We start from the raw sequence: 13,072 nt of genomic DNA, 5'->3' as shown, positions 1-13,072 counted from the left end.
AAAACATATAATTATAAATATGACTCGTCTGGGGTGGTCGGCAAACCCCCAACCTTTTGGCCCATCGACTGTGAAACAAAAGTATGCTGAAGTCGATATCCATGTTTATAAACGCAGGGTTGTAAACATGATTTTTAGTTCATTCTATGAGAGGGGAGGGTGTTCCATTTACTTTAATGTGGGTCATGTGAAATTTTACGCTGGGGAGGGGGGTGCATATTATTTCCACTACACCTTGAGTTGGACCAGCCCCCCCCAGTACATTTTGGTCTGTCCCTTATATACAGGAAAGACTATGTTATGAAAAAGTGCTATATATAGAAATGCCTCATTACCATCTTTGTCTTTGAGGTTGTTGAGGTAGGTCAGTAGTTCGGCGTTGGCCTGGACACAGTACACCTCTCGATTCTGGAGCCCTCCCCCACACAGGCCGGTCTGGTTGCTACGCCGACGGTCCTGTTGGCTTAACAACGAGTCCACTCTACAGTCGCTCCACTCTGTAGTCCTCCAGGTGTAACTGTGACAGTGACAGAGATGGGTGTGTGGGTGTTATGCTTTCAAAACACAGGTTTCTTTAGCTAATCAAATCCCTGACCTGTCTGTGCTATAAAAACAAATTTGTCAATTGTGTGTTGATCTGTTCTACCTGCATCTGGGGCTGCAGATGCCAAACTTGAATTACACTAATCCTTATCGTTCCACTACAACTTCAATAGCTATCAGCTCCATGTTTGGCTAATTGCTTCCAATCCATGTAACACAGGAGTAAATATGAAAAGATACATTTTAGTCATAGAAATAATTCATTTGAAAGGCTATGTCACGATAGTTTTATAGATGGTGTGGTTTTGTAGTATTTTGCAGCAGAATCGGAACAGGAAAGCTCAAGTGTTATTGTAATGATTGTGTAAAGACGGGATACAATGTCAATAAGGCCTGTGTGTGTGTGTGTGTGTGTGTGTGTGTGTGTGTGTGTGTGTGTGTGTGTGTGTGTGTGTGCGTGTGTGCGTGCGTGCGTGCGTGCGTGCGTGCGTGCGTGCGTGCGTGCGTGCGTGCGTGCGTGCGTGCGTGCGTGCGTGCGTGCGTGCGTGCGTGTGTGTGTGATTGCATGGCAGGTTACAGGAGAGACAATATTGTCATAGACTCCATTTGAGTCTGTGTCTGGCAAAAGCTCAAACACACCAATCTTTCTCCATATGCTCTCTGCTCCACCACACACACACAGGCCCACACAAGCCAACTCCTATGGGCCACCCTGGAGAGTAAATTAGCTAGATGAAGTAGCTAATGGGAAATCAACAGGAGGAATGTATCACCTCTGCCAGTGAGAATCCAGTAGACTTTGGAAAGTTAGTGCACTAAGTGGTTCCAATTTGTTGAAAACTTCCTGGAGGCCTGTCAGGTTCCTGAACTATGTACGATAGTATTTTTCGACACACTGATACTACTGTTTAATACATTACATTTGGACACAACATTTTATCATTTGAAATTCAACAAATACAACATTGACTTAACACACTTTCAAGCTCTAGGCCTTCCATAAATGTTCAGTATATTTCTTACCACATATTTAGTGTAAAACTATAACTTCCACACATACAGCCACACATCCTCATGACACTAAGTGATACTCACGTGGCGCAGGGCAGTACTCCATCCCCCTGGGGGTCACATGGCTCCGTCTCCTCCAGCGGTGGGCAGTCCTCCCCCTCCCCCACGGAGAACTGGTGCACTCGTCTGGTCCTGGAGCGTTGGCCCCTGGGGGACTCAGGGTCTGGGTCTAGACAGGCCTTGGAGCAGGGGCCCCAGTCTTCCCACTCGCTCAGCTTACAGTCCTTAGCGAGGATGCAGGACTGGACCGTCAGAGGGAGGTCCCAGGGTAGACACAGACTGGAACACAGAGGTAAGGCGAGAGCAGAAGTGGCAAGGTCAGTAATCTGAGATCTGTCTGCGATCTGCTTGCAATTTGCGACAGTGGATGTGAAAGCTGGTCCTGAGGGAGCCCTGTGTGTGTTGGTGGTCCTAGAACAAGTGGTCAGTGGGTTTCGAAGTCAGCTGAGGTAGATTTTGAGGTAGAATTTGGCGTATGTTGGTTGGATTTGTGGAATGTTGGTTTTCGTCCTGTCTATTGCAGTGTATTACTCATCAAGGAACATTGTCTTACGTCAGATAGATGGTTGTGTAGGATTGACACCACTACCTATCGGAAGACAATGGGAAGCCAGGGGTCATTCATCAATGAGCTGGATGTAAGTACATGATACTAATACTATCATGTACTATAATGTATTAATACTTGTACTATAGTAGAATGTACACTACCATTCAAAAGTAGAGATCACTTAGAGATGTCCTTGTTTTTGAAAGAAAAGCACATTTTTGTCTATTAAAATAACATGAAATTAATGAGAAATACAGTGTAGACATTGTTAATGCTGTAAATGACTATTGTAGCTGGAAACGGCTGATTTTGAATGGAATATCTACATAGGTATACAGAGGCCCATTATCAGCAACCATCACTCCTGTGTTCCAAAGGAACGTTGTGTTAGCTAATCCAAGTGTACACACAAAACACCAGTCTCAACGTCAACAGTGTAGAGGCGACTCCGGGATGCTGGCCTTCTAGGCAGAGTTGCAAAGAAAAAGCCATATCTCAGACTGGCCAATCAAAATAAAAGATTAAAATGGGCAAAATAACACAGACACTGGACAGAGGAACTTTGCCTAGAAGTCCAGCATCCCGGAGTCACCTCTTCAATGTTGATGTTGAGACTGGTATTTTGTGGGTACTATTGAATGAAGCTACCAGTTGAGGACTTGTGAGGCATCTGTTTCTCAAACTAGACACTCTAATGTACTTGTCCTCTTGCTCAGTTGTGCACCGGGGCCTCCCACTCCTCTTTCTATTCTGGTAAGGGCCAGTTTGCGCTGTTCTGTGAAGGGAGTAGTACACAATGTTGTACGAGATCTTCACTTTCTTGGAAATTTCTCACATGGAATATCCTTCAATTCTCATAACAAGAATAGACTGACGAGTTTCAGAAGAAAGTTATTTGTTTCTGGCCATTTTGAGCCTGTAATCGAACCCACAATTGCTGATGCTCTAAAGAAGGCCCGTTTTGTTGCTTCTTTAATCAGAACAACCATTTTCAGCTGTAATAACATAATTGCAAAAGGGTTTTCTAATTATCAATTAGCCTTTAAAATGATAACCTTGGATTAGCTAACACAACGTGCCATTGGAACACAGGAGTGATGGTTGCTGATAATGGACCTCCGTTTGACTATGTTGATATTCCATTCAAAATCATCCGTTTTCCAGGTACAATAGTAATTTACAACATTAACAATGTCTACACTGTATCTGATCAATTTGATGTTATTTTAATGAACAAAAAATGTGCTTTTCTTTCAAAACGAGGACATTTCTACGTGACTCCAAACCTTTGAACGCTAATGTACATTATACTAAGCATGTTGTAATAAGCTGTATTCAAGAGTCCTTATGGAACTGACTGGCATTGAACCCTAATACTCAACCCTTCATTCAGAATCATCACACCTTAATAAACAATGCAGAAAAAAAGCTGGGAAGCCCACACATTTAGGTAGTGAATTGGTTGCTGGTTCAAATCCGGCTCAAAGGACCATGAGACCAGGGGTTTTGTACATGTAATACAATACAATACATAAAGTCTGAAGGGTTGTGCCTCAAAAGCCTCCGAATAGTAACCACAACTGATCAATCACCAAAAGCAATCACTCTGTAATCATTCAACTTGCAATTAGAGCTAATGAATAAACGCTGCCTCTTTAAGCTCCTTCAAATGATTAGGAATTAAAGCCGACTATTTTCTATTCCTTGCACCGCAGTGTGCATCGCCTTTCCCCCGAGGCGCCGCAGCTGACGATCTTTTACTGCTAATTACAGCTCTGCTTCATTTAGAACCCTCTAATTTAGACTACGCCGATGCCACACTTCACCTCTAGCTTCTCACACTTCTGCTGGAAACGAGTGCAACTGGTTTGAAAAAAAAAACGCTTGAAAAAGAGGGAGTTGTGTTTTTAACCCCTCTGTCTCCACAGATTAAGATACCTTTGAATTGTTTGATGTGGCGGGCCTGCAGGTGTGACGTCACGCCGAGGATTCGTTGTGCTGCCAACAAGGCACGCAGGTAGAGTTCTTTCTCAGTGAAAAACATTCAGAAATTAAAACAAAGGTTTTGCGACTCGGTGAGGATAATGGCTCGCTTCCTGACTCAGATGAAACTTCAGACATGCTTAAAAAGCCTTAAAGCGTCCATTGACCCTTTTCATGGCAACTCAATCTCTTTCAGTATTTGATGTTTTGGTCGTGTCAACTTTTTATTATTTTCTGCATTGTTGTGGGGGTTTTGAAGTCTTGAAAGTAGACTTTTAAAATCGTTTTTATCTCCGTCAGTCAGACAGAATGGGGACAGACAAACAATTTCACTTGAAATAAGAGAGTAATAATATTTCAAAAACACTCAAACTCTCATTTTAAAACCAATAAAGGTTATAAAACAAACAACAAGAAATTCCATGAAATTCCACAAAAAAAAAAAGAGTTTGGTTTCTGTAGAATATCCATATTGAACACAAACATGCTCATTACACGAGGCTTTGGCTAAGAAACATGTGGTACAATTAAAGCCTACAACACAGGCTGTACTATGTGGGTCAGGGAATGTGAAACCCTGGGAGAAATCTTTTAACCATCTTTTTCAGCGCCTTGATGAAAACACAGTTTAGAAAACAGAGTGGAATGTTTGGAAGGTCAGTGTGGCCAGTAAAGAGAAACATAAGCGTGGTAGGATATGGGAGACTCGAATTTGAACTAAAATATGTAAAGTGGTACTTTCTAGAAGTGCTTCTGGTGGTAAACGGAAACCTCAGAGGCCACCATGCAAGCTGGAATCTACAGTAAATAGCCTACACTTGCATGTGGATTTCATATTATTACATGTAAAGCCTGCCACTATTCTACAACCAGACTAAAACAAAGTCTAATGAGTCAAGAGAAAGCTGTGGCCCAACGATGACAGCTGTACATCAAACAAAATGGGAAATGAAGTCAGCAAGATGTTCGGAGGACGACTGCCTAGATTCATTGGATATCGCTTCAGAGAGAACCCAGCAAACCGGGAACATTCCCAGAACATTAGCTAAGATTCTCATTAAGTTCTAGTTGGGTTTTTATCTAACATTAGGATGATGACATCCCAAAAACATACGAAGAATGTTTTTGATAACAAAATGTTTATTTTATTCAGAAAATGTTTTAAAGGAAAATTCTTGGAATGTTTTCTTAACATTCACGAAAATGTTGTGCACAACCACCACAGAACATTCCCCCAAATGTTCTCATTAGGTTTCCAGGTAATGTAATGACACAATGTACCAGTAATGTTTCTAAAACATACCGCCACAACGTTCTGGGAACGTTCTTGCAACACCAGGCAAATGTTTTATACAAACATTGTATAATCATCATCGCAACTGGACAGTTTTTGTGTTATGAGAACATTGCCCCAACCAAAATAATGTTCTGGGACCTTTCACAGAAACTTTTTTGGTTTGCTGGGAAGTTTGTTCCACTTTTCTGAAGTGGCAAAAACAACGATAAATATTTCAGAACCAGAAATAAACAAGTCAAAGATTAGTATTTACCTTCCTAAGGGCATAAGATTTGTTTTCACGGTTCTTTAGAAATATTTGATCCCAGCCACTGCTGAGAAGTTGGCACTAACAGCGCATTAATGAATAGATTTAGTACATAATTGATCACATCTGTGGCATGTAACACATACATAATGTGGATATAAGGCTATATAACGGAGACTGTAGCTCTCCTTGCTAGAGATGAAAGACTTCATGGATTCTAAGATGAGAGATACCGTGCTGACATTTGAAGTTATTGTCACTCAGCATAAAACAAAGACACCATTCAATGCTAAAGAAAGAGCTTCAAGCCAAGACAGGGTTAGGGACTTGCCTCAAGCCAAGACAGGGTTAGGGACTTGCCTCAAGCCAAGACAGGGTTAGGGACTTGCCTCAAGCCAAGACAGGGTTAGGGACTTGCCTCAAGCCAAGACAGGGTTAGGGACTTGCCTCAAGCCAAGACAGGGTTAGGGACTTGCCTCAAGCCAAGACAGGGCCCAAGGAAATGTCAGTTTACTTGAAGGGTATGCATGCAGTCTTGTCTACTGTATATTGTACTGTATATAAGATATAGTATGCGAAGAACCTGAATCATTGATAACCTGAACCATACTCCTAATGTGAAAGATTATCATAAAATGTATTTGGTCAACAGCATTTAAAAATAAATGACTGTACTTTTTTTTAGTTCAACTGAAATTACTGTTAGTAATCAAGCTATTTGATTTTATCTTTCCTCACCTGCACACGTAACAATACCAACATAATGATGTACATTGTGCAACTCATCCTGCTATTTCACAGTCAAAGAGGACAGAAGTGCTGGCTAAGATTCAATCCCTGTCATGGAATGAGCACCAGTGAATATAGAGTTGTCATCTCCACCGTTGAAAGTAGACACCAGAAAGTGGGAGTGCTCCATTGCTTTGACAGCAAAGCAGAGACACATAACCATTCCCTTACCTGTCATTCACTGTATATCAGTACAGTACATCACATCACAACATAATACTGTGCTTACAGTTCTGAAGAAGATCAAAACAACCCCTTACAAAGGCCTGTTTAGACATGTGGCAGGTTTGTGCCTATTTTAAGATTGAGTGTTATTTACGGACAACAGATAACTCACTATGATGAATTACAGTTCTGAATGGACAAAAACACATGGTTTAATATGACCAATGACATATCATGGTTTGCCCATTTAGACTAAAAGTACAATTTTAAAGGACAACCAGCACACAGACACACTAAGGAACCAGTATTACCCCAGACCCTGAAATACTGATGCTGAGCCACTTACCTGAGTCCCACCGTGCTCCCGTTCCTGTGTGCACAGGACACCGTGCGACTCTGGTATCCCACCTGGATGTCCCAGAAGGGGCTCTCCTGCCTGTTGAGCCGGTTCCTGGTCCGTTTCTTCTGGATCAGCTCCCTAGTATCAGGGTCTTTGACCCCAGGCCTCTCCCTGGCCCCCCCTTTACCCTTCCTATGCTTGGCCTGCCGCACCGGCCGGGAAATGGGGAGAGAACAGGGCATCCAGGACCCCACCCTGAGGCTGTACACCCCCTCAGGCCCCTTACAAGGCCCTGGCTTACAGGTGTGGAACTCGGTTAGGTTTGGGCAGGCTGAACCCCCGAAGAGTGGAGGCACCAGGACACTGCGCACCCGGTTCTTTAGTCCGGTTCCACAGGTTTTTGAGCAGGAAGTCCAGGGGGTAAATTCAGACACTACACAGTCCTGAGGGCAGGGGATGAGGCAGGCCTGCTCTAGCCGAGGCTTGGGCTCAAAGTACTCACAGATAGTGTCGTCTCCGAGAGATTCGTCTGACTTTAGTACGCAGCCCACCCCCCGGGTCTGAATGCCCTCCTCACCCCCATTGCATACATATGGCCGCATGCCCCCAAAGGTTCTCGTTGACACGGACACACACTGGTTCCAGGCACCGAGTTTCCAGTCGTAAAGGTCCTTGTGCCAGTCGCACACACGGAAGCAGTTCTGCTGGTTGGAAGGCCGCTGGGACTGGTCACAGTTGGTGTGGAGGGTGGTCCAGCCGTCCACGTGGGCACACCACACAGCCCGACTCTGGCTGCCACCTGGGCCACAGTCACTGCCCATACATCTGCCCCATGGCCCTTAGGAACACAACACAGACAGCGTTAAAATAACTATGAAATAGGCCAGAATTAGGCTTTTTAAAACATGTTTTACATCAAATGGTAAAGTGGACACAGTGTACACTATACAGTACATCAATTGATGGAAAATTGATTATTTTAGGGGCGGTAGTTTATTGATCAGTTGGAAAAAGCAAACCATACAAATATCAACCAGAACGTAGAATTAACCCACATCAGCAGGCACAGTGGACGGATCGATGGCGACCAATAATGTCATAGAGACCGCGTCTTCATACCTGGAGACTCACAGCATATTTACAATTCGTGCACTGAAAGATTAGTACATCAGCTATTCTACCATAGCTCCCCTTTCAGCTCCACGTTGTACTCTGAATGAAGTCTCCATTGCAGCCATAACACAAGAGCTTTCCCTGACTTTTATCCCCACACCAAACCTCATCACAGTAAAAAATCTGCAGCTTAGCGGCAGTGTTGTTCATTGAGTCATTCAGCTCAACCTAAAATCCGTGGCCATGTTGTGCTCTGCCGCTGTTATCCGCAGGCTAGTGACAGCACAGGACAACCGAGAAAGAAGAGGAGACTAATGTACAGCTTCACCTCAGACCAACCCCTTCCATCTACAGCCAATTGATTGTGTTACATGATGGCCTCTGGCTGAGTGGTCTCCGGGTGAGGGGGCCTTGTGTTTACCCATGTTGCACCCCTGAACCGATTGCCACCCTGTGGAGGACGAAGAACTCTAGTCTTGCTGAAACCGGGTGAAACATTTCCTGCAATTATCAGACCCAGATGCCTCAGATGACAGCCTATTAGTGGACTCATCTCCTCGCTCAGCTGCTGATCTCGCTGGCAGGAACTGGCTTCAATCAGTGTGTCAGCATGTCGACAGAAGCCTCAAAGCACATCACACATGGCTGTTCTATTTCCCCCTATATCAACACAAGATCAATGCCCTGCTGTCAGACTTCTCATGCATCATATATACAATGGCAAGAAAAAGTATGTGAACCCTTTGGAATTACCTGGATTTCTGCATAAATTGGTAATAAAATTCGATCTTATCTTCATCTAAGTCACAACAATAGATGAAGATAGTGTGCTTAAACTAATAACACACCAATTATTGTGTTTTTCTTGTCTACATTGAATACACAATTTAAACATTCACAGTAGGTAGGAAAAAGTATGTGAACCCCTAGGCTAACGACTTCTCCAAAAGCTAATTGGAGTCAGGAGTCAGCTAACCTGGAGTCCAATCAATGAGATACGAGATTGGAGATGTTGGTTAGAGCTGCCGTGCCCTATAAAAAACACTCACAAAATGTTTGTTTGCTATTCACAAGAAGCATTGCCTGATGTGAACCATGCCTCGAACAAAAGAGAGCTCAGAACCTCGAATTGATAACTTGCATAAAGCTGGAAAGGGTTACAAAAGTATCTCTAAAAGCCTTGATGTTCATCAGTTCACAGTAAGACAAATTTTGCAGGAGAATGTTAGGCTATCTGTCTGCCAATTGAAGCTCATCAGAAGTTGAGTGATGCAACAGGACAATGACCCAAAACACAGAAGTAAATCAACAACAAAATGGCTTCAACCAAAACAATACACCTTCTGGAGTGGCCCAGTCAGAGTCCTGACCTCAACCCAATTGAGATACTCTTACATGACCTCAAGAGAGCAGCTCACACCAGACATCCCAAGAATATTGCTGTAATGAAACAATTTTGTAAAGAGGAATGGTCTGAAATTCCTCCTCACTGTTGTGCAGGTCTGATCAGCAACTACAGAAAGCATTTGGTTGAGGTTATTGCTGTCAAAGGAGGGTCAACCAGTTATTAAATCCAAAGGTTCACACACTTTTCCCACCCTGCACTGTGAATGTTTACACGGTGTGTCAATATAGACAAACACAGTCTGCTGATAATTCTTTGTGTGTTATCAGCAGACTGTGTTTGTCTATTGTTGTGACCTAGATGAAGATCAGATCCAATTTTATGACCATCCATGTATTCCCAATGAAATCCATGTATTCCCAAAGGGTTCATATACTCTTTCTTGGCACTGTATTTGTGATTCAGGGGATGTCTGGGCATCCGTTAGCTACCGAATAGATTGGGGTTCATTTAATAGCCTTTTGAAATGGGGTGTCTGGGGTATTTGGCACAAAAGAGGCAGGGGGTAAACTATCTGGAGAATTCCCAAGGCTTATCCCTTATATGTTGTTTGCCTGAGTAAATGAAACCCTAGCAAAATGATTTCACCAATAGCAAAAGGAGCTTACTTTGAAGTTTTGTTAGACACATGGTGTGAGCGGTGGGATCTTAGCAGTGATTAGGTTGTTGGCACTCCCATGATGAAGACAGTATGGCATGAAACACATTCATTTTGGAGCTGTAGCTACATGTCATGGAAGCCAAACTGACATCCTCTCATTGAATGCTGTTAAAAAATGTGAAATAGCTCTTTAATCCCCAATCATTGTTGGATAAGATCATCTATGTTGGTCTGAGTCATGGCGTTGTGCTTGATGAAGGAATGAAGTACAGAACTAACGTTTAGTATATCAACAGTTATCAACATCAACCGTCTGAATAGTATACTATAAATTATAAACTGGGTGGTTCGAGCCCTGAATGCTGATTGGCTGAAAGCTGTGGTATATCAGACCGTATACCATGGGTATGACAAAACATGTATTTTTACTACTCTAATTACGTTGGTAACCAGTTTATAATAGCAATAAGACACCTCCGGTTTGTGGTATATTGCCATTGTACCACGGCTAAGGGCTGTATCCAGGCACTCCGTGTGGCGTTGTGCTTAAGAACAGCCCTTAGCCTTGGTACACTGGTCATATACAACAACCCCTCGGGCCTTAATGCTTGAATATATAACTCAGGGGGAGATTTGAACATTTTCACACAATGTCCAAGAGCCTTAACAGATCTCCCATAGGCTCAAGTGCACATACTCCCCTCTGTAAACAGCAGATTAGGCTGGAGTAAGAAGTGTAATATCCCAACTGTTGGAAAGTAAGTTGGATCTCTCTGTCCCAATGTGTTCATTAATGGACAGACATGTTTTGGCTCCCACAGGGTCATCCTCACAAAGGATGATGTCACTTGTTTGTGTTTGCTTGTTATTGATCCATCTAGGACAGGAACTACTTACTGCCAAGGTCAGGGATCATTTTGAGCTGTCCTTGCTGTCTGACAGATGCTAGAGTGGTGGTCCTATTGCCAAGAAATCCCTGTTGTTACTTCTGGTTTAGGTGTCTCACAGAGCACTCAAAATGTCTGTCATTCTACAGACTGTCAGGAACAGGTATTATTATGAGCAGATTATGTTTGCTTTATGAAAACCACTTAAAATAAAGTGCAATCACATCTCATATGGCCAAAGCTACAAAAAGAACTGTAAAATGAAAGCGAGCAAAAGACCTTGTGTCCCCTAATTACCATACCCAACTCCTAAAAATGTTCAGTTGCGGCACAGAGTGAAACGGAATACAAAAGGCCCTCTTAAATACAATTGCACATAACCCAGAGATGAACGTCAACACATTGAACATGCCATGCTGAGGTCCTGTTAAGGCCAGTAGAGCAATTCATTCGCTAAAAGGCCAAAAAGTTTGCAAACAATCTGATGAGCATGACACAAGGTGAAACTGTGTATCCCTTCAGAGAGACCACATAGTCCTAAGGGGTAGTACAGAAGTCTGCATCATACATTCTTAAATTATTAAGTATGGTCAGACACTTCATTTCACTTCCAAACATTGTCTTTTTTTATTTTACTAGGCAAGTCAGTTAAGAACAAATTCTTATTTTCAATGACAGCCTAGGAACTGTGGGTTAACTGCCTTGTTCAGGGGCAGAACAACAGATGTTTACCTTGTCAGCTCAGGGATTGGTTCTTGCAACCTTGCAGTTACAAGTCCAACACACTAACCACTAGGCTACCTGCCACCCCATAAGAATGAACAAATGAACATTGCCCTTTTATTTATTTTTATAAACAACACCAAATTGTAAATCATGGGTTATAAATATAAAAGAGAAAAATATGTCTGAGGAGAAGGAAGAGGCCAGAGGCTACCACTTAATGTCTGCTGAAAAACTTTGAGCTGCTTAACATTCATGGATAATTACCGACCCTATGTTCAGTGTGATCTTGGCCCTTGGCCATGTTTCTAGCTCTCACAATTGACCTGAATGTCATTAGCTGGAATACCACAATGACACTTCCATCTTTTAAAGGGCTTTTTTTATGATTCTGATTCATCAAGCACAACATACATCACTGCACATAACTCTAAGGCACACTTTCGATTTATCCCATACAATGTGAAACAGTTTCCTCCATTTAATTATATTTTTCACAAATAGGAAACATTGTGCAGGCTCTGTGTCATTATTGATGCCATGCCACCTTTATGAACTAGTGTCATGATTACCATCTGCTAGTCATTGAATTGGATTCGGCTAATTAAATCACAAACTTCAGTGATCAATAACAAATTGAAGGTGGAATACTGCACTGCAGTAGGAGACAGACTCATTTGTCACTCCTGCAGTGACAAGATATTTTTGGCATTCTGCACAAACCACCCATTCATATGTGTGTGTGTCAAAATCCAACTGTCAACACATTCAAAAGCAGACAAATTTCAAAAGGTCAAATGCAATGGTCCATGTGCTCCACTTGGAAATCTATTCATGCCGTCAGTAACAGTAAGAACGCAATCAATAAAACCTCATCATTTCCTTGACGCTCAAAATCCACGACTGATTCAACAACCTGCCAGAGGCATAAAGGTTGCCCTCTGCATGCTAACCAACGTCCTATGATTTCACTAGCTGCCACTAAAGCAGCAAACACCATAAAAACATGTTTTACAGAAACACCTCACACTCCACAGTTGTGTCCAAAGGTGTTGAGAATGACACAAATATTAATTTTCACAGAGTCTGCTTCCTCAGTTTGTATGATGACAATTTGCATATAAGTCCCTCTTTGCCATGCAAATGAACTGAATCCCCAAAAAACATTTCCACTGCATTTCAGCCCTGCCACAAAAGGACCAGCTGACATCATGTCAGTGACTCTCTCTTTAAAACAGGTGTGAGTGTTGACAAGGCTGGAGATCACTCTGTCATGCTGATTGAGTTCAAATAACAGACTGGAAGCTTCAAAAGGAGGGTGGTGCTTGGAATCATAGTTCTTCCTCTGTCAATCATGG

General features: G+C 42.6%; 1 protein-coding gene across 5 annotated transcripts in view; it reads right to left on the bottom strand.

Annotated features, from left to right (window-relative positions):
• Nucleotides 1-13,072, bottom strand: part of LOC118364373 (thrombospondin type-1 domain-containing protein 7A-like) — a 108,401-nt gene that overhangs the window by 60,137 nt on the left and 35,192 nt on the right. For all 5 annotated transcript variants that reach the window (XR_008087887.1, XR_008087888.1, XM_052489527.1 and 2 more), the window contains exons 2-4: nt 6,992-7,823; nt 1,639-1,893; nt 336-517 (exon numbers count right to left, since the gene is read on the bottom strand). Coding sequence is in view for 3 of the 5 variants with exons in the window: in XM_052489527.1 (XP_052345487.1) it covers nt 336-517; nt 1,639-1,893; nt 6,992-7,823 (1,269 nt within the window). In the remaining 2 variants the exon portion in view is untranslated. The remainder of the gene's footprint in view (nt 1-335; nt 518-1,638; nt 1,894-6,991; nt 7,824-13,072) is intronic.

The sequence above is a fragment of the Oncorhynchus keta genome, chromosome 31, assembly GCF_023373465.1.
Source record: "Oncorhynchus keta strain PuntledgeMale-10-30-2019 chromosome 31, Oket_V2, whole genome shotgun sequence".
Taxonomy (NCBI): Eukaryota; Metazoa; Chordata; class Actinopteri; order Salmoniformes; family Salmonidae; genus Oncorhynchus; species Oncorhynchus keta.
The sequence above is the reverse complement of the archived record's forward strand: the minus strand, read 5'-3'. Positions and strand labels throughout refer to the sequence as shown.